This window comes from Mirounga leonina, unplaced genomic scaffold, assembly GCF_011800145.1.
Source record: "Mirounga leonina isolate KUSES-001 unplaced genomic scaffold, KU_Mleo_1.0 Mir_115, whole genome shotgun sequence".
NCBI lineage: Eukaryota > Metazoa > Chordata > Mammalia > Carnivora > Phocidae > Mirounga > Mirounga leonina.
The window spans coordinates 78,425,349-78,448,069 of NW_023270268.1; the positions used below are offsets into that span (position 1 = coordinate 78,425,349).

Genomic DNA, 22,721 nt, shown 5'->3' on the forward strand with positions numbered 1-22,721 from the left:
ATCAAGAAGGGCATGAAGTGAGGAAGGGCTTCTCTACATTCATGGAAGATTTGCTTGGCTGTAACTAGAGCAGCCTAGGAATGGAAGTTACTGTGAGATACAGAAGGCCCATGACAAGGGACTCATCTCGCCTGCTTAGCATCCTGTTTTCTAAGCCAGTGCTTCCCAAATGTTAATGTGCTTACAAGTCACCTAGGGATCTTGTTAAGCTGCAAATTCTAATTCAGTAGGTCTGAGGTGGGACCTACAATTCTGCATTTCTGACAAGCTCCCCAGTGGTCTTGGACTGCACTTTGAGTAATAAGCTTCCCAAATACTATTCTTAAGGCCTTGTAAATGGGCCATCCCCTGCATAACCACCTTCGGTCAAGGTTGGCCCAAGTCCTCCATCCTATTAGGTACCAACTCTTTTCCCATATGTTATTTCAGATGACTGCTCAAACTAGTTCCCTGGCAAACTGACTGTATCCACCCTTATCAAAACACACACACACACATACACACACACTTTCGCCTTTCACCTAAATAGCCCTCTTTCAAGCCCCAACTCATTTACCACTTCCTCTGAGAACACCTCCCTGACCTCAACTTCTCCCTCTCCCCTGTTTGAATTTACATCTCTTTCTCTATGTTCTATAGGGTTTTGTAAATCAGGTATAGCTAGTGCCAGGACAGTGAGCTCAGAAAAGCCAGCTTATTTAACTGACCCTTTCATTGCACTGAGCCTTTATGTCACTATCTGTGCTTTCTTATCGGAGATATTACACTCGTCCACTTATTTGTCTAATCAGCACCCATTTGTCGATTGCCAGAAATGTGCCAGGACAAAGATGATGAAGACCGGCCCTCTCTGAGCCTTGGTTCCTGTGGCTGTGAACAGAAATGATAAGAACTATTTCTTCATAATGTTGCTGTCAGTGAAAAATGAGGTCAAGTGCACAGTGCTTAACAAGGCTTGGCACATAATAAGCACACAATATATGGTAGCCGTTTGAACCATCAAAAGTGTTTTTTTCTCAGATTTATTTTATTATTATTATTATTATTATTATTATTATTATTATTATTATTGTCTGCTTAGTGAGCTGATCCTTGACACTGACCACCTGGGATTTAGAACAGTCTTCAAAATGCCAGCCAAGGAACACTGTGGGGACTGTGGAAACCACTTCCTGTCTCTTCACTTTGTTTTTTCCCATCATGAAAATGAGGCCAATTGGTAGGAAGGAATCATTACTCAGCAAGAATACAATTTACCCCTTTCCAAAGAGGAAGGACCTTGAGATTGAACAGAAAGGTCCAAGTAACATCTTTTTATTAGAGCAATATGGCAGGCACTTCATTTCGTTAGATATAGCCTAAAATTCTGCTGTCTGCCCCGGTCACCGTTGTTTCTGGAGATTCAGAGATTGAGCAAAACCTGCCAGCTGGAAGCTCAGTTTAATGGTCCCCAAAGATGTGCAAATAAGTACTACTAAAATAGGCAAATTCAGTGAAAGATATTTTATCCTAAAGAAGTAAGTAATTGTAGTTGAGGAAAGAAGGGCAAGCTCACAGTTCAATGACAGGCAAGACATACTTCTGACCTCCCTGAGTTTATAGTCTCGATGGGCTTGGGGAAAGGAAATTCTGCACTGAATTCCAGAAGCCTGCTTATTTCACTACCGATGACCCAGATTCAAAAATAATCAGGTAGTCCAAAGCAGTTTTTTGTTGTTGTTTTTTTTTACCACTGAGTGTAAACTTCTCGCATAAAATGCCAATTATAACAACTCTGATTACTGCTGCAGTTGTACCATGATCCTTTTAATTTTTCTTTCATAGCAATCAATTGATCTGCTGCTTAATTCATATTTATTTAGATTGCAGCCACACAGATGCCTTTTGGGTGCTGCCAAGAAAATTAATATGTACATATCGAGTATAATGTATGTAAAAGTGCTTTGACAACCATAAAGTGCTCTGCAAAGTATTAGATTACTATCATTATTTCTTTTTCAGTCTCACTACAAATAGATAAATTTTAACATCATTAATCTCAAAACCATTACCATGAAAAAAACCGACTCGCACAGTCTGTTTGTCCTTTTTTTTTTTTTTTTCCCATCTCTTCAGTTTTTATCCATGGCCATTTCAAATCATGTCTCATTCCACACCTTCTCAAATGCCACCCCTAATTTCCAGGAGATGCAGATGAATGCACAGCCTGTATTTGCAGCCTCTTAATCTGTTATGAGAACAAATTTTAGGGCCATCGGTCATAATAAGGAATAGTAAGAGATCAGGAAATTAAAATTCCTCACCACAGTTAACCTCAAAAGCACACGTATGTATATGCGTATCTACACACGTAAGTGTCCACACCTTTTGGAAGTGCTAAGACCCTCTAAAAACAGCTTTTGAACTTTTTTTTTCTTTTCAAACCAGAGTTTAACACAACTGAAACTTAGGAAGTGCAAACTTGGTCATAGTGAGTTTGGTGTAAAGTTTGGTGTATTTAAACTCACTAACCTCTACTGTTTTGACAAGATATGTGGCTGAGATTTCTTGTGTTAATTCCTAGAACTCAGTTTCTGAGAAAGAGGCTCTAATAAGTGGGAATGACACAGTTACCAACCTCAGAATAGGTGTGGAGGGCCCAGGGAGCACATATAAAAGTCTAGGAGCAAAAGTCAAGCAAGACAAAGTCAAGCAAAGAAAACAAGTAAGGGCCCCCAGGACCCTGCCCTAGCCCAGGGTCTGTGTTTGCAGTCTACCCACCAGCAAACTTCATGCCACATATCAAGTGGCCAATAGCTCCTAGATGCTCTTCATGCATAAGCAGTACATGCACTAACTCCCCACCTCACCAAATATCACAATGTTCATGGTCTAGAAGGACCTCAAGAGTCACCAAGTCTAAGTCCCTTATTATACAGCTGAGGAAGCAGACCCAGAGAAGGAAAGTGACTTGCTCCAGGTCACACAAGATGCCAGAGCAAATGTCCTGACCCTGGGCTGACTCCTTTTCTTTTCACTCCTGGGTCTCCCCCATTTGTCAGTGTCCATCCTCAGCATCTAACCAGACCTGTGTCTCCATTTTCAGGAAATTTGCCCCTCGATGTTCTGTGTGCAAGGAGCCTATCATGCCAGCCCCAGGCCAGGAGGAGACTGTCCGGATTGTGGCTCTCGATCGCGATTTCCATGTTCATTGCTACCGCTGTGAGGTCTGTGGCCAGCGCCCCCACCCCCTGTCAGTGCATGACGGGCATTGAAAGTCCCAACAGAGCTGGTTTTCTCAAACACCGCAATTAATCAATCTGGGAAAGCCCCCTGGTGCCTGTGTTCACAGAACTTGGGTTTTAGATCTTAGGCCTTCATTTAATGCTAGCGACACTGGAGAAGTCACTTTACCACTCAGTCTCAATTTCCCCACCTGTGAAAAGGACTCAGATTCTTATGAACTTCTCCAAATTTGGCTGAGCGACCAAAATGCAAAACTGTATATTAAAGGACATTGTAAATCACGAAGTGCTACATTAGGGACAAATGGTATTCTTGGTACTATTCCTATTATTGTTCCCCTGACTCTTACACCTCTCAAAGGGTTGGGAACTTGATGCTCCAAGTCATGGAGATTGGTTGAGTTACAGGCACCGACTGAGCACATAAGACAGGCAGGCGGTCAGGCGGCTGCTAAGGGCTCCAGGGAGGTATGCACAGGTGCTCTGGGAACACACGCAAGAGGCCTCTAATCCAGGCTGGAAGTGACAAGGAAGGCTTCTTGCCCAAGGGACATGTAGTCATTTCTACAGCAAAGGGCAGAAGTCCTTCCCATAATCTGTGTATCAAAAGGGCACTATGTTCGAAAAGTGATTTTAAAATGTTTTCTTATTCTGCTTCTAGTTACCCAGAGAACCCCCTTTGAAGCTATTTTCTTGTTTTCTACTAGCTCTCCTGAGGACAGGCCTTATCAGCTCCCTCTTCTCTCTGGGAAGGAGAGTATAAACTGCCTTACACCACACCCTCACACACTGGTTCATCTAGTCCCACTGGGTGATCTTCCCAGGACACTGGGGACGGGGCCGCCCCTGGCTCTCTGGGACTGCGTTCATTCCACTCACTGCTCTGGCCGAAACCCACCACCTGGTTGATGTAGGGTTCTTTGTTTTGCCCTAGAGCCCAAGTGGCCTCCCTCTCTGGGCCCTTAACATGAGAAAAGATAATAAACTACCAGCTTTTACACCAGATTTTATGACTACAGAGGAACAACCACTGCCAGCTTTAAAACTGACCTGAATCATAAGTGTGAAAGAGCTAATAGATGCCTTCGAGGTCATTTTACAGATGGAGAAACTGAGGCTTAAAGAAGAAAAGCTTCCCAACATTGCTCACACACTTGCTATGCATACCAATAGGCTTTGACTTTTAATGGTTTTGGGGTTTGTGCCCAGAGTTGTGTGAAAGGTGCCTTTTCTCCTTCCAGATGAAATGAGAGCAGTACAAATTAGGTTTGCTTTAAAGTCCTGTGAAGTTTTTTTGTTTACAAAACAATGCTATAGCATGGGAGGAGCACTGAATTAGAAGAGGACAGACCATCATTCTAGTCGTACCTCAGACGCACGCTGCAGAACACTGGAGAAATCACTTCCCCCTCTGCTCCTCACCTCCCCATCTCTATATACCAGGAGGGTGCGCTGGACGCCCCGGGTGGCCCCTTTGGGTTCTCAGAGTCAAGGCGTTGATGGTGCCAACCTGTGGTTGACTCCAGGCTCTTCATGCTGCCCAGGTGACCGTAGAAGTCAGCTCATTCAATGCTTACAGCCATGGCGTTTGTGAAATTTCCCTCTTTCTTTATCGCGATAAAAGGAGTTCATTTAATGCCATCACGCAGTGTCCCGAATGCCTCTAGAGTGGCAAAATAGCTGCTTGCTCGTTTTGGCAAACAAAGCCAGCTCCGGGGAGTCTGCTTCCTGCTGCTGTTGGTGGCTGTGGTGTTGGAGGCCCTACCCTTTCTGGCCTTGCACTTCACTGTTAGTCAAATGCAGGCATGAGCCCCAGCGACCTCCTTACCGTCTTAGTCAACGGCAGAAGCAGGGCATGCGGCGCTGGTGGGCTTTTAGACGAGTTTCTGCTGAAGTGAGCAAGGGCCAACACCGCCAGATGAAGTCCTGTATTTTTCTTTTCAAACAAACTTCCATTTCCTCCAAAGGTAAGGGCCAGTATTTGGCGGTTACATGACACTTTCCAAAAATGGAGCTGCGGAAGTGCTTTTGATAGTAGTACGTTCCTTTGATCCTTTCCAGCTCTGTAGCTGCCTGCATTTGTTTCAAAGTACAGTCACATCCAGTTTCCTCTTTGATCCTCCCAACAGCTTGGTGAGGTAGGACATGCAGGAACTCTCTTCAGTGACACAGGGGCAGAGCTAAGGGGCGCCCCGGGAGGGGCCGTCTCCCCATCCAACACATTCCTCTGCACCACACTGTCTCCTCCAGAACGTGCCACAAACCAGTACTCCCAACATACTTCAGGGTTTTGTTTTCCCACTACACTTGGAGCCAGGATGCACAGCCTAGGGCTGGCCCTTCTGCGTAGAAGGAGGCACTCTACAGCCCTGCTTCTGCCCGGAAACGGCCAAGGAATTCTGTCCCTGTGCCTGTGTTTTCCTTTTGAGAGATCCTTAGACTCGTGATAAAGGGTAAAGATGACTGAGCGGTTAGGGATCTCCTCTTGTTTTGTTGTCTCTTGGTCTTGCTGTTTTTGTTGCTTGGGTGAGAGAACAAAACTACTACTTGGGGCCCCAGAGCCTTGGGTTCTTCTCCTATGAAGTAACCTGAGGGGGGTCATTTTACCCTGTAGTAAGTGGCCACAGTATGGAGGCCTCAAACAGAAAGCTAAGGAATGCAGTCCTCACATCCGTAGTTTCCAGTTTCACTTACATTCTTTCCTTTTTTTCCAGGATTGTGGCGGTCTCCTGTCCGAAGGAGATAACCAAGGCTGCTACCCTCTGGACGGACACATCCTTTGCAAGACCTGCAACTCTGCCCGCATCAGGGTGCTCACTGCCAAGGCCAGCACCGACCTTTAAATTCGGTCGCCTGCTTAGCTGGTTAGTCGGTGGCGCTGAAAAGAAGGAAACACAAGAAAAAGATAAGAAAAGAAATGGGAAAATACAGGAAAGGCAATCAAGCCATGGGATGGTCTCTGTTCTTCATCTAATATTAACCTTTCTTTAGAAGCACATAGATGATGAGTTTTTTTTTTTTTTAAGTTCTCACCAAATACACATTTCACATTTAATCATGTAGGACCTTGATGGGCCTTTGTTCCCAAGGACTTCCACATTTTTGCACGGATTATACTCCATCCCATTCACTTCTGCATTCCTGTAACTTTTAATCCCTATGTTTGTCTCACTTTTCATCTGGTTGAATGGCTTTTTTTAGTGTGGTATTTGCTGTCACACAGTTTTTCCTGGGTGAGTCGGCCAACTCACAGGTGCTTTTAGGCTTGAAGGGTCTATCCTATCAGTTCCACGTGGCCTGTGATCAGAAAGGATAGCCATTCTTTTTCTGTGTGTTGAAAAGTACATCCTTCTGTTGCTCTAAACCGGTCATGCCCCTTGGGGGTAAAAAAAAGTGTACCATGTATATGTTAGGTTACAGAGAATTTAAGCTATAAATTACATAGGTTAAAACAAGTCCAAATTTAATTTGCAACCAGATTTGATTGGAAATTCAAAATCTCTAGTGACCAGTGGTCAGGGCTCATTTGAAAATAGTAATTGGTGAGAGGGATCCGAAGTTTGCTTTTTTTTCCTAAAGGAATTACAGGTGGAATATGCTGGGAAAAAAGCATTTTGGGGGTATTTTGAAAAGCCTATTATTATCCCACAATACCATCTTAAGTTTCTCCTTTCCATGCTACCTAGACATCGTAATTCAGACAAACTTTGTTTTCTCTGGAACATAGCATTTCCAATACTGTCCCACTTTTCATCTCGGAAATATTGCCATGGTTTTATTTTGTTTTGTTTTTTTAGTAATATCCAAACGCAACTACCAAAGTTGAGTTTTCTCCGGAGAAGACAGTTGTAAAGAACTGTTCCTATTCTTCCTTTTTTTTTCCCCCCAGGCCCAGGTCCTTTTTGCCTGACAACTGCAAATCAGAGCACAGAAAATACAATTGTGGAGTTTTGTTTAATTTACTTTAAAAAGACAGGAAAGCTTGAAAAAAATTGTGAAACCACTGTTTCATCACTCCCATAATCCCTCCGCAACTCAAATTGCATATCGCGGGAGATGTTTTCTTATCATCGATGTGACATTTATACCACACTTTCAAAGACAATCGCTGAAAAAAAAAATTGCCTTTCTGAGCTAAAAATATGGAGAGTCTCTGCCTGGAATCTTTATTCAAACTCTTACTGGGCATTGAAATGCTTGCTTGCCAACTACAGAACCATTCTATTGGGTTCTAACTTGTTTCTTTTAAAGAGACGCCCATCATCATCACGGCAGGTTGCCATTTTGTAAACTAATCGAGTATTTTGGATTGAGATTTCTTAAACATTTCTTCAAATCTTCCACAAGTATATACTTTTAAATTATGAAGTATTTTAAGTATACACAAAATATAAATAATAATATAATGAATCCCTGTATACATAACACCCAGTTTAAGAAATCAAATATAACAAATATAGTTACATTCCCTTGCGCACCCTTCCCTGAGTCCACAAATACCTTTTTCATGATTATAAAGTGATAACGTCGATTTTTAGTCTTTTATTTTAATTTTTAATTTTAACACTCAGAAAAGAAATGAGAAATTATTTGTGTGTGTTTTGAATTACACCCCATGCCTCAGGAATTCCAATTACATTTATTTTACTTTAGTAGGAATGATTGTAAAAATCGTTCAGTTTTCTTTTTTTTATTTCAATAAGAAATTCTTAAACCTATGGTCATTAGCTCATCTAAGTTAATTTGTGGCTCTTTTGCCTCAGTCACCCAAAGTGACCGCCAAAGTTGCGACTTTTCAAAGTTTTCTTGGAAAACTTTGTCTTTCCTTACTTTGCTACTCTTACCATTGGTCTTATTATATTTTTCTTAATGTGAAATACAATGGGATTCATTTTGGGCAGCATGTGAATTTTAGGATACAATAGTGACTGTATCTCTGAATTTCTGTCCTCCACATTCAAGATCAGACATGCTGATGACCTCAAAGAGCACTGACTATTAGACAATTGGAGAGATAATGTAATTTGCTTGAATGGCTTCAGCAATTTGTTTTCTATGAAATACTTGGGGGAAATTGTGTTTAGGCCAAAAGCCCAATTTATTGAGAGATGGATTTTATCTCTTGAAGTGCAGTCATATTATGAATTTTGCCAAAAGAGGAAAATGTATGAAATATTTATACTATAAAAATGCAATAACATTCTACTTGTTTGTTACATTTAAGTCCTTGTGTAACTAAAATGTTTACAAGCCAAAACATTTTAAAGAGAGAGTTATAAGAAAATGCTGTCACAGACCCATCATTGTGGCTTTGCCAGAATACTGCTTGCTTTCAATCTTTATAGTACATTTTTATCACATAACCTCAGAGTATCTTTACCAAAGAGTTTTAAAGTAAATCTCTTTTTAATATAGACTTATTATACTTTTATAATAATGAATGTGCACACACACATATGCAGAAGTATTTAGATTTAGATTTCTTTTCTTTCACAAGGTATAATAAGGAAAGGATCCTACATATTTTATTCCAGGATTTCTTAAGTATATGATTTATATTGCTTTCTTGTCTTTTCTATTAATCATTTGGTTTAAACAATGCCAAATCACTCTTTACTGTTTTAGTTACATGAAATTTTGCCTATAACAGGGACAGAAAGATCATATTACCTTAACAATTATAATTCTTTTGTCTTTTGGTATATTGTCTTGATTGTTATTTAAATTCATAAGTAATAGAAAAATCAGAGTTTATAAGAGGAAGTTTGTTAAAAAATGGTCAAGAACACAAATATTTGGTAATTATGTGTTGATGAGAGATATGGAAAAGGAAAAAAACCCACTGTGTCATGGGCTCTGCACACCATTTCAAAATCAAATTTCTTCACTGTCTGGATCCCAGCTCACACTGACTCAATGTGGAGTCTCGTTTGCAAGGAAAATTGCATTAAAAACTCAAAACTAAGTCATGTGTCCCAACATAAGACATCAAGGCTTTGAGATGCTGGACATCTCTGCAGCTCAAAGATGTGGGTTCTTTTTCCTGTTGTTGACAAATTATTTTTGTAGGGGCCACTTCTCTGATCAAAATTACTTTATTGGCTGTATGCTGACTAATGCAGCCGAGTTATCAACACTATCATTGTTTCCTCACCACGCAAGATTCTGCAAAGATGCTTATGGTGATGTTTAAAGTATATAAAACTCTAACTACATTTAAACAAGTGTTTTTATTTGGGTTCAGAGGAAGAAAGAGAGCACTTTTACAATGGGACTATAGTAGAGGGTTTATAGAATATAGACAGGACTCTGAGAACACAACTTCCAACAGTTTTCCTAGTTAGTAAAAATCCTATTAATGTGAACCAGCCAGGAATAACAGTGTTATTTCTATTTGACATGGTTCCGGCTTCTCTTGTCAAATCTGTGTCGGCTGCCCCCTGATCCCTCCATCATCAAGTTTTGAAGGGTGTCAGGGAAATTATGGCAGCTGCTAGGGAGATCAGGAAACACTGATGTGACCTCCCAGCCTCTCACCACTCCTCTTGGCTCGGAAAGGCTTCTTTTTCTCATAGACATTTCTAGAAGTATTGCCATGCTACCTTAGTATTTCACATTTGTAGTTTAAACAAGTGATTGTCCATCTGTTGCCTCGAGCTACAGTACATGTGTGTTATGAATGAAATATGACAGCATGTTCCATACCCTGCTTTCGCCATCTGTAGGAAACCAGTAGGCTGAAAAAGATATACCTCTGCAGAATGTGCCTGAAGTCCCTTTCTTGAGATCACTCTCTCGGGGCATTTTCGTGGGAGACAATCAGAGAGCAACATATATGTGTGCCTTATTTTAAAAGAGTCTTTACGCCGCTCTGAATACTCCACTGGGGAGTCCATAATGTTAGTAATCATCTCCCAGATTTCCAAAATACAGTCATCGAAAAGGAAAACAAAATCCAAAGAAGTGTAAACTCTTTATCTTAATGTGCTCTAATAGTGTTTCTTTTCTCCTTGTCTCTTGGAAGGACCTTGTGGATTCCTGAATTAAAGAAAACACTTTTATGCCAGGAAGTGATGTTTCGGATGTTGTTAGTGATTATGTTTGGTCTTTCTCTGGTTTTAGTCAGATAATGAAGTCAGACTTCCATTTGAGCCTTTACCACCCATTCAGCATATCCACTTTTAGTAATTGTCATAGCTTTTTGGTTTGTCTGTTGTCTTAATTTAATAGTGGACAGAACAGGTTGAGTTCTGAGTCATTATTATGGTACAACCGGGGGCATTTTAGGTTGTTATTTACATGACAGATACGTAGAATGAAACTCTTCTCAAGAGACTAGTGTCTGGGTAGCATATTACGTATTATTTCAAACCTTTAAAAAATCATCTGATTAAAGCTCCATGGTTTGGTGAGAATTCTTCCTCTTTCCCTCTTCGCCTCTTTTTCTCCCTCCTCCTTTTTTTCCTCCTGCCTTCCTTTCTTACATTCTGTCCTGCTTTTCATCCTACCTATTAATATTATTGTGCTTGGACTTTTCATAAGTAAATTATATCATTGCATTCTGATCTTTACAGAATTGTGACCATAGGAAGGGAAGAAGGCTACCATCAAATATACATGGCATCCATAAATCCTTCCTTTAAAAGGGCATATTTTCCAGATTGTGTTTATTCATAAAGCGAGATGAGATAATAGAGTCTTTCAGTTTTATTTTAATGAGTTTTCATCAGGGACTCAGATCATAGAGTTCTTGGCAAATTCATTCATGACTGCCCTACTTTTCTCAGCTATATGCAAAGTGATCTTTCTAGGACTAGGTTAAGAATTAAAAAAAAAAAAAAACATTTTGGCCAACAAAACAATCATATTTTTAAGTGGTGTGGCATATTATTTTATTCCTAATGAAACTTGGTAATTTTCCTCATGGCAGGAAAAACTATTATCCTTCCAGAATTTTTACACATATCAGCATTTTGCGTATGAGCATAATATTAAATCCTAATAGTTGAATCACAGTATTTTACAGGGGGTAGGTCAGCGCCAGAGTTCTTTCTAGAGCACAGTTCACAGGCCTGTAGTATGTTTATAAAAAGCAAAAAAGCAACCTGAGGAGAACAAGCTTGAGTCTCTCAGTAAAGCATTTTGTTAAAATTCGGCTTTGAGATTTTTTTGAACTCTGGCTAATAATTGATAAAAATATGCCCTCTGTGTCCATTTTTTTAAAATCTGTTTGGAAAAAGCTTCTATTTCTAGGGATATATTTTCACCTTTGGTTTCTGCTCTCACTTCCACTTTCTATAAGTTTTCACAGGATTGACATTGACATTGATTTTCCCTTTTCAGAGGGTCACATGTGAGGAAAGTAAAACATACTTAATACATATTTAATTCAATACATAAGTGAATTTGCCAAGTCTCAGTGGGCATGTTGTTTTGTGGGGGTTTTTTGTCTCTTATTTGTTTTTTTAACCTGTCTCCAAGAAGAGTGGGATTCAGGAAAATAAGGAGAGATTTAAGAAAAGAGACAGTCTACAATTAAAATGATGGCAGGAGAGTTCTTGTAAAGTGTCACTCTGAGACCTTTCGGAGGGGTTTTAGGCATCAGCAACTGTAGTTGTTTAAGCAACTAAGCTAGTAAAATATTCATATTTCCAGGTTTATGAAGTATTTAAAAGTCACTCTAGCTATAGTGACTATATTTTTCCCTTGTCAGAAAAAAGTGAAGAGAGAGTAGCTGCTAGGCCCCATGACAGGGTTCATAGCTACTCCAGGAATTTATAACACATGTCCTTTCACCCCCTCCAAGAGAGGGGCATAGCTCATTCTCAGCCTAAAAGATGGTGATACATATTCTGACATATTCTTGGGCACACCATACCGTACCCTAAGCATCTCTGACGGTTAGAAGTTTCTGTTTTCACACATGCAGTGTTTTCTCCCTTTCCAGTACTTACCTGATGATGACAGTAAATAGGAGTTTAGGTCTGTTGTTCTCTTGTTGAAATCCAATCATCCACTATCTATAATGTCATGCCTAAACAGCCAAACTATAACTGATTTTTACTAGTTTTCTCTTTTTTAGTTGCAAACACAGGAAACTAACTTAACTTACTAACTTTAAAAAAAGGAAATATAAAATGGCTCATTTTCCTTTAAATCTAGGACACTTATCCCTTTCTCTATTTTACTTTCCTGTCCCTTGTGCAAGAAGTTGTAGACACCATTTTGGTTATCCAACATTCATGTGGCTTCTTTTGTGGAAAGTGGAAGATGCATTTTTACTAAATTCATGAACATTTCCCCCCTTGAAATCACACACAAAAAAAAATACTAAAAGCTTTGCTCTTTATTTCTGATTGTTACTTAATTTATCCACAGTCTCTAACCACACTAATACATATCTCTATTTCCAGCCTTTGTTATAAACAAAAATTAATATTCTACAAGTGAAAAGTTATATATACTAGAGAGAGGAGAAAACCTACAGCTAATTCCTTTGTAATAATTTAAGATACTTGCTTTAATCTTTCCTTACAATATGCCTTTTTAAATTTTTCCAAGCTACTCATCCATTTAGGGACAAGAGAAAACCTTATTCATCTAACTCTGATAGGCATTTAACTCATTGACCCAAAAGCAGCCTTATTAAACAACCCACATAATGGATTCAGTCAACTTGGCACTGAATGTAGCTTCTAGTTCACTTCTCAACCCCAGAAGTAGAATGGTTTACCAAGAATGAGACAGGTCTCACTATGTTACCTTGTGTTCTACACTAGTGTAGAGCGTTCTAGCTGACCCCAGACGTCCATCGGTGGTGTTCCTAAACAAACATAGACTCATGGGCTCTTTAAGGACCTGAATCTCCTCTGTTATGTTGCTAGCAAGTCACCGTCCCATATCTTAGACCTGGCCAGTATGTAGTGTTGTTCATAGCAGTCCATGCTACTATTAGGGCAGCTCTTTGCTACAAAAGTTCTTCCTCGTGCTGCATATTAATTTGTCTCCAGGGCTTCGCAAAACAAGTCTAATGTCTGAATCTCCCATTTATTGACATTGTGTCAAATCCAGTCACCCTTCTGCTTCTCCTTTGAACACTTGGACAAATAGCTTCTAATTTTATTTCACTCTACTCGATGAAACTTAGTAATCACCTTGGGTCAGGCTAGGTGGAAACACTTTCTTTGGGGGTTGAAAGTAGATGGCATTGAAGTCACCCAAAAGAAACTGATAGTCAACATGGAAATTTCCACCAAGGACTCAGACCCAGGAGAGTGGAAGGCAGATGAGGCTAGATCTTCCATGTGTACAAAACAGACCTTTTACATTGTGTCCTGTACTATTTTTGATTTTTGATATTTCGAAGTCATTCTGAAAACAAGAAGCAAGCTAACCTGTATACCATCTGTGAGAGTCCCACTTCTTGGTTAATGTTCAGAAAGTCTCTGTAACCCTCTCCCTTTGTCTCTGTCTTCTCAGTAATAGCACAGTTTTTGTCCATGTTCCCATGCTGAATATGCAAAAAGAGTTCTGGATACTTTATAGGGGTTCGACATAAATATTTACTTGCTGATTGGTTTTGACATTCACTTCCATTTTCCTGTGCTCAAATATTTGTACCTAGAGATGTTGCCCTTTAGACCAAGTGAGCAGCTTCCCTATGTGTTCAGTTAGGAACTATCCTTAGGAGTCTGTATTTCTCTTTACTTTTGTCTTTCTAACCTCTTTATCCCTTACTCATCTTAATTTAATAATTACTGTGAGAGAATGAGCCCCTAAGTAACTTTGATTCAGTCCAGCTGCAATAAGATGACACAGGTTCAGTGGGGACTCAGGAATATGGCAATGAGAAGGGTACTACTTCCCAGTGGCATCGGTAGGGCTCCATGGAGGAGTGAAATTTGGTAAGAAATGTTGAACTGATTCATTGACTTGATATGGAAGTTGAAGGAAGAATATTTAAGGCACTAGAAACAATAGAAAAGCACAAACTATCTTCAGAAAAGATCCTCTACTTTAAATATTACAGATTCTGGAATTTCCTTAACAGGAGAAAAAATTTCCAGATATTCAGGGTCAATGAGAAGGTAAAAGGCATAGTGGAGGGCTAATTCAACTGCTATTTTCTATCTTGTCTCTTTATAATTGGAAGATAGAATGAGCTGCCAAAATATAATCCAGCACATACAGTATAAACAAGAAGCTTTATAACACAGATACTCTACTCTTGGAGCAAACACACGTGTCTTTTGAACCCCTGCAAGAGAAGAAGCAAGACATCCTTATTTTCCTATTATGTTAGGTCAACAATTGGAAAGGATCCTGCTATCATCTATCTATTCCACTTGGTGTTAAAATTCCCTTACTGATTCACTGTTAAGTGATAACCCAGACTCTGCGTAAGCATCACCTGCATCAACAAGCTCATGACTTCTTGGGTCTTCCATTTCCTCCATCAGACTTTGTTCCAAGCTCCCCCTGACTCTGAAGCAGAACCAGGTTTGGGGATTATGCTCTCCTGAGTGCCGCACAAAACTCATCCTTGGTACATAATAAAATGTTATTCCTCCCTTCATTTTCCTTCCAAATATATTTGTTTTCATTTTGGCAACACATTACTTTAAAAAAAAATTTTGATTTTTAGCTGAAGATTTAAAAACCTTTCAACATCTTTAAAAAATAGGATTTTCTGAGGGTCAGGTTTTAGAGTTGACAACTTTTTTTGTTGTTTTTATTTTCTTACTCAAAAGATAAATTGTTCTGACAGTTGATACATACATAGCTCTATGCCCTCCCCCAGTGCCCAACCCATGAACAGTACCCTCCAGTTGCCTGGCCTGCTAATAATGACCCTAACGGGTTGAAAAATGTCCATGCATGGTCTCCACTTCTAAAAAGGAAGAAGTCAAACGCAAAAGATAGCGGTTCTGTTGAAACTCTTTACTTCTGTCTAGTTGTTCTTTGCCAGAGGAAATCATTCTTGCGGGGACAGGGTAATAGGATGTTCCAGTCTTAGGTAGAAATGTATACATTCTTTCAGCGGTGCCCTGGGTTACCCTGGACTGTCATCCTCTTCCTCCCCAGGTTTGAATTAGAGGGCCCTATTGGCAGAACCTGTCACCAGTCTTCTGGGCAGGACCTGGGGGTGGCTTTCTGAGCTCTAAAATAATAATTCCTGAGTGAGCTTACAAACCGCTTTCACACATGAAACAGCCCTGGGAGGAAGGTTATTAATAGCCCTATCCTAGGAGAGAGAGCCGAGGCTGGGAATCGTTCAGTGACTTGCCAGAAGCGATGCAGCTGGTAAGTGGCAGATCTGGGGACACAGCCAGGCCGTGCAAGTCCAGTGCTCTCTCCAGCGGCCACTCGCAGGGCACAGAACACCTCCGAGCACAATGTACGCTTTGCCCAGACTGACGTGCCCCCCGTGCAAAGGCATCCAGGGCGATTCTCGTAGCCCGTTACAGACCTCCGGCGGCAAAGCCACGTGTGCACAGCGGTGCGTGCGATCGCTTAGTGCCTGCACACATCGTCCGTGCTGTCTTGTGGGAAACTCCCGGGCGTTCTGTCTGATCAGCCCCGTGATGATGGCCGTGGGGGAAGGCCACCCCCGAGAACCAACAGCTGTGGCGCTGCAGCACGCTGCCCGCAAGTCTCCCCAGAGACGGTTGGTTTACTTGGCGTGAAGGGGAAAGCTCTGGAACGGTGAGGTGCAGACTGCCACCCAAGATCATGTCATTTCGGGTGCATTGGAGGGCAGAGGTGACTGGGTCCTTAAGACCGATCTCTCTCCCTTGGGCTACGGTTTATGCCCACCCGAGACGGAGACTGCTCTGTAGGTAAACAATGCCTAGGATTCTCCCTCTCGGTTCACAGCTATTGAGGCCCACGGTGTCTGTCACTGCACCAGGCGTTTCCCAACCACCCCACCCACCCATGACCTTGAAACGTCTGGGAACAGAGGCTGCAGGACTGAACGCGGCTCCACATCTGGTGTTTGCCGTTGGAGAGACAGGGCTGCCCAGGCCGGTATGGCTTTGTGATTGGTGGAAGCTTATTTGGTACTGTGTTGTTCCCAGGATGCTTACTTGGAAGCCTCTGTGTATCTTCTAGAAGCTGCCCTACACGGCAGTCCCACAACTCACCATTCCTTCTCTTGAGCCGCATCTCTCAGGAAGATGTGCCTTTTGATGCGTGCTCTTGGGCTTTCATTTCCTCCCATTTCTCATTATAGTTGTTTGGCTTCCAGTTAAAATCTGAACTGATTGCAAAGATATTCTCTCTTCATCTGAGTTAAACCTCCTGTAGGAAACCTGTAAAATGATCTCATCCAATAAGCTTTTTAGGCTTTTCCCTCCCTAGAGTCTACCATCCATCACGCCCCTCTCACCATCTCTCTGCTTATTCCCTGGGATTCATGAGGGCCAAGTGAAGTCACAGATGGCCACTCACCCCTTTCCACACTTCACACCTGGCACACACAGGACGTGCCAGTGGGGCCAGCGGGCTAGTACCCTTGGCAGAAATGGCAACATTCAGAGCCTGGAAAGGCGCCTCGTCTTCCTGTGAGGCTTGAGAAGTGCTCTGGCTGAAGCCGTGGAGAGCGGTTCTTGTAGGATAGAAAGAGTACCCCCACCCAGGAGTGGGTGACTAGAAGAAGAAGAATTTTGAGAACTCTCCAGAATTTTATGGGTGAGTACGCCCGGGTAGAGACCCCCCGGGGTGGAGCCTGTGACATCTCGTTAGCGGGAAGAAAAGGACAGTGAGGCAGTGAAGATAGAGAAGCAGCCCTTTAAAAAAAGAAAGGGCGTCACCAACCCTGATCTCCCTTTACATAATGTAAAGAAAATTATGAATAGAACTTTTCCTTCTTCCATTCTACATGATACAGTCCTCCATATGTAGGGAAAACACAATTGCGTTGTCTTTCAAACACACACCCATGCACGTGCGTGCACACACTCTCACGCATATGCACATACAGACGTCTTCCAAAAAAGCCGATCCTTCAAAAAAGAAACCTTATTTTAAAACACTTGTGTTTCAGGCCAGGAAATTAATAATTCCTAGACCTGACCCATTTTTGTGGCTGCCAAAAAGGAAAAGAAAAAGCTCTTTAAATTTTGTATGGATCCATTTATCTCCTAAAATATGCCAAAGCAATTTGAGGTGGGGGTGGAAACGAAAGTATTTCTCTCTCCTGCCTGATTCTCTCTTTACATTTCTATCTGTGGGGAAAAGAGTAAAGCCTCTTCCTGGGCCATTCTTATCGATGCATCGTGTTACCACGTTGGAAGGTGCCTGCTCGCTCCGTGCCAAGAGGAATCACACTTCCTCTCCCGACTCCATTTACTCTATCATGAGGGAGTAAATATTAAGTCTGGATGTCTTTCCTCACCAAATTATTTAACACCATTTCTGAACTGCTTTAGAAAATGTAAAAAGGGGAGAAGCTAGTTTTTCTTGGATCCATGTCTCCTTTCTTTTCTTTCTTGGGAGACTTAATTATAAAGGGGGGGGGGGATCCAATACCTTCTCGTCTCGTTTTCACTGTGAGTGATAGCTGATGATCACTTAGGAACCATAAGCCAGAAGTAGGAGAAGAGCATAGCCAGGTTATGATGTATCTGTTTCATTCCTTCAAATTCAGACTTCAGAGGAAACGGGATTTTTATCAGTTACATGCCAACAATAGAAATGGCCTCATTTTAATTTCAAATAGTAAAAGGCAAGTTGATATTTAGTGAGTGTTTGCATTTTGCTAACCCTTCTGCTTCGTTTTTAGTTGATATGCCAAGCACATCAATGTATCAGGGAGAAATTGCCAGAAAGAGCCAAAGTGCCTTAGACCTCTCTCCCTCGGTAGCAAATTGAAACTGGTAGACACCGTGCCAGCCTCCACACTCCACTGAAATGTCAGAAATGAGACGCATCCTTGATGAAAGAGATTTAGGACCCCAGAAACTAAATCTTGTCACCAGTATGTATAGTGAAGTAGTTGCAAAATCACGTTTAAATGACGTTCTTCCTTTTACTCCCCGTTTATTCTCTTGGGAAAGCTGATAAGCAAGTGATCCAAGAATTCTTTCCTTAGTAAACAAAGTCAGAATCTATTTCCCCCCTAAAAATCTGAATTCTGTCCTTGTTCTTTTTCAGGAAACCTATCAAAGAGCAAACAGAATTAAAGATGACACTTGATTGTCTGATCCTTTAGCATGAATAAAATTATCCTGTGATTGAATGTGCCTTAAGTGAAAATTTAAACTGAGATGCAGCATTTTCACAGCTGGATGTAGCGTTAACTTCTTCCAGGCTATCTGCGCAGTGAACTACTTTGTTTTTGTTTTGTTTTGTCTCTTAAACTCCACGTTTATCATTAGTTTAGCAGATTTGGGGCTCTTTCTCTCCTGGGAATATGTGTAATTATGAGACGCACCAAAAAAAAAAAAAAAAAAAAGGAAGGGAAAGAACTTTCTGAGTAGCAAATCTGTGCCATGAAGGAGACGTGACATGGAGATGTGGAGCCCAAGGATAGTAATTTCTCTGAGCTGCACACACGAGCTTTTATTTCGTGGCTCTGTCACAGGCTTTTCTCCTTCTGTGCCGTCACCTTTGAGAAAAACGATTGCACCTTCTCCAAGTCTGCCTTTTTAACAGCTACAGTTGAGTTGGCAAGACTTCCCCAGCTCTGAATATAGCCATTTGCCGACTCCGGCCTCTTTGCGAGACTGACTCAAATCTGTGATCTTCTGTTCAGCATACACATCAGCAAAGTGAGAAGATGAGCACTAAATATAGGCTCTATTAACTTTACTTTTAGATTTACTGCCTTCAAAAAGTGCCTATTCTGAGAAACATAAACGTTATTCCTACATATGTATGTACACACGGTACCCAGAGTCATACTGTGCAGCCTTCAAAAACATACCATCTAAAGGAGTAGGTGCTAAGATAAGGAACGCTTGCCAAATGGAAGAAAGTCACTCATTTCCAATATCCCCTCTCGAGTGGCACCGTGAAACAGGCTGCAAACACATTCCCTGAGCATTCCTTGCTGATACAGCCACTTTATATTTATATCCCACTGGATGAAGGCATACCGCTGAGGCTTCCTGTACTCGGCTTCAGGGGCCTAGATGCTGTATGGAACTGGAATATTCAGCCAGAAGGAAGCATTGTTCGAGAGAATTAATAGAGCCAGGATCTGTATTAGGATATGTGTCGGATGTGTGTTTTATAAGCTGAGCATTGGTGGGTTTAGAATGTCAGCACGTTTTTTTTTTCCCCTTTTATCTCTCAGGCTAACATCAGTGAAAATGAAAGAAAAGTCTTGGCCAGGAGGATTGGAGGCTCAGGGGGCCCAGTGTCCTCGCCAGATCCTTAGAGCATCTTTACTTTGACTCCTAAAAATAGTAGCGTATGTTACTGAGTGGCTTTTGTTTCCATAGATCTGTCATGGGCATTGCGAGCGTAGTCACTGCTGATGGAACAGCCGCACAGCCTGGAACGAGGGACTGTTCTCCAGGTGTGGCCGAAGAGAGGGTCCGGGGAAATAGGACGAGATAGGCCGTGCATGATTTTAGGAAAAGGGTTGAAGGGAGGACGTGCTTCCAAAAAAGATCTTTCTCAATGTGTCGTCTGACTCAACCAGCTGGCAAATTACACTTGCCAAGTCGCTCTCTTTCCTTCTAAGTCACTTGGCTCCATGTGCATTTGAATACGCCTCTCCTTTGGGAAAGAGAGATGCCTCCAGTTAGCCTCTCTCCAAGGAAGCTCTTGACGTCGTCTTGGTCACAAAGTTATCTCCTGCCCCACCCACTTTCACCAAAAGGAAGTAAAGAGGGACGAGCTATAGGAGATGGTTTCCATGGCACTGCAGTCAGCCACCATTCTGCCTTCCATATAAGGAGCCCCCCTACATGCACCAGGGATGAGGCTGGAACAGATTACTGTTGCATAATCTCGAGTGTGGACCACCCTGCTTTAGCTGTCATCGTTTTATGAGACCAGTTGGCTCCTTGGAGAAAGAGTGATACTCTTCACTAAAAATGTCTACTCTTCCTGTTGACGTTCGTTTTCTGTTTTTACCTTATCCAATTTCAACACTAGTCATTTTCTATTTTTTAGAGAATCAGATGTCAGTGCTAGGATAAGAGTTGAAGAATCTCTGTGTGGTGTCAGAAGAAGTATTGGGATACGGGGGGTTTTCTCCTTGGGAACAAGATGGATGGCGAAAGAGACAACAGGGCTCTGCTCCAGGTTTCAACCTGATGACCATGACTGTGAGAGAGAGTTTTGTGTAAATGTTAAGGGGTACTTACAAGTGGACAGAGAAAGGAGAAGGGGGAGACAGGGAGAGGCCAGGTTTTCTCTCCACTAAGAGCAAGAACGTCCCACTGAGTACAAGGATAGCCCCACCACGATCAGCTGCTAGTCAGAATAACATTCCCTGCTTTAGGGAAAGCCACAGGAACACGTATAGAGAATATGCCTTTTTTCACATGTGTGGTACTGACAGAGCCATTATATTCCTAAAATATAGGTTTCTCTTTCTTATTTTATTCTTAGAAAATCACATTTCTCCACTACATCATGAACCATCACTGACTTATCCAAAATAACCCACATGATTCCTTATGAAAATAAGAGAATAAAACCTGTTATAAGCAAGTGATTTGGGTATTTTCTTTGTATTTATGTATTATCCAATTATATTAAAACATTTCTATTTACCTTCTATCTGTTTCTTCTCTCAATTATGTTTTTCCAATGCTCTATAAGAATAAATATGAAAATGATATTCCCTTTTTTCTGTAAAAGAACTGCAACTCCTTTATTATATTTAGAACTCCAATAAACTTCTTATTACATATACTTGTCTTTGTGTGGAATTCTTTTTGAGTTGGATTATCCTGGTTTCCTTTCTTCTGACCCCTTTTACTGTGATTCATTTTTTTATATCATTTGCTTTCCAGATGGTCTTCTGAGAAGGGAATGCCTCTCGGAGCAAATATGATGCCAACAGAGTATGAAGGCACCCACTCTCCTCCACTACCAGCACAGAAGACCTTAAGGTTGGATGTGTTCTAAAATTACTTGACCACTCTGTGTCTTAACCTTACAAGTAAAGGATTTTTGGCCTTTAAAGCTGGATCCAACCCCCAAATGGGTCCCTAGATGTGGGGGTGGGAGGTCTCCACTTACCACCAACACTGGCTGACTTTTTCACACTTCTTCATCTGTACTGTCTGTACTTCTCAAACACTGAGAATCTGCTCTGTACTAGGCACCTTGAGGGATATGGCTATACATCGGGCAGTTCCTGCTTTCAAGACTTCTATAGTCTATTAGAGCTGATAGATATAGATACATATGGGGAAAGGAAAGAAAGACTCAGACACTTGTGAGAGTAATTTAGCATTTTGAAAACTTTCACTGTTCATTGTATCATTTTTAAGAGCTCTCTGATCTGGAATTATTTTTACCTTCATTTTACAGACAAGAGTGCAAGGCATAAAGTTAATAACCCATCGTGACCATTCACTAAAAACTTTTTTTTTTCATTTTTTTAAAGTAACGGGTCTGCAGAAGAACTCAGTACCCCTGACACCCAGTCCACTGGCTTGTCCACTACCTTAAGAGTGACTAGAACTAAAGGGTACATGAAAGTCCTCCATAAAATTCAGAAAAGAGTATCCCTCTCTTTCCCACTTTGGCCTTGTATTTCATCTCTCCAGCATCACGTGTCAGCTACCAATGCTGAGGGATCTGAGGACACAAGAGTCGAGAAACCTGCATGCAAGAGGCTACCGTTTTTTTTTTAAAGATTTATTTATGTATTTATTTATTTATTTATTTATTTATTTACTTACTTAGAGAGAGAACATAGGGTGATGTTGGGGGGTGTCTCAGGAGGGGAGGGGCAGAGAGAGAGAGACTCCCTCTCAAGCAGACTCCCCACAGAGTGCAAAGCCTGATGCAGGGCTTGATCGCAAGACCCTGAGAGATCATGACCTGAGCAGAAACCAACAGTTGGACGCTCTACCAACTGAGCCACGCAGGCGCCCCAAGAGGCCACCTTTTTTTTTTTTTAAAGATTTTATTTATTTATTTGAGAGAGAGAGAGAGAGAGCGCACATGAGAAGGGGGGAGGGTCAGAGGGAGAAGCAGACTCCCTGCTGAGCAGGGAGCCCAATGCGGGACTCGATCCCGGGACTCCAGGATCATGACCTGAGCCGAAGGCAGTCGCTCAACCAACTGAGCCACCCAGGCGCCCGAGGCCACCATTTTTAAAGGTGCCAGACACAAGATGTTTTTGAATAAGCAAATAATAGACAAATCACTGGGATTCAGGGCATTCATAATTTCATCCCAGAAAGCTGTAAACAAAAAGGGCATATAACATGTAATCTTGTCTTCCCTTTCCCTGTTTTTCTCCTATTACTCACTTTCTTTTCTTTGACCCTCTTCTGCTCTCTGTATTCTAACACTAGCAAC

The 22,721-nt window shown here is 41.4% G+C and overlaps 1 protein-coding gene across 2 annotated transcripts in view; it reads left to right on the forward strand.

Annotated features, from left to right (window-relative positions):
- LPP (LIM domain containing preferred translocation partner in lipoma) overlaps positions 1-20,961 on the forward strand; it is a 667,656-nt gene extending 646,695 nt beyond the window's left edge. For both annotated transcript variants that reach the window (XM_034999808.1, XM_034999809.1), the window contains exons 11-12: positions 3,086-3,206; positions 5,939-20,961. In XM_034999808.1, the coding sequence (XP_034855699.1) occupies positions 3,086-3,206; positions 5,939-6,067 (250 nt within the window). In that variant the 3' untranslated portion in view covers positions 6,068-20,961. The remainder of the gene's footprint in view (positions 1-3,085; positions 3,207-5,938) is intronic.
- Positions 20,962-22,721: the final 1,760 nt, after the last annotated feature.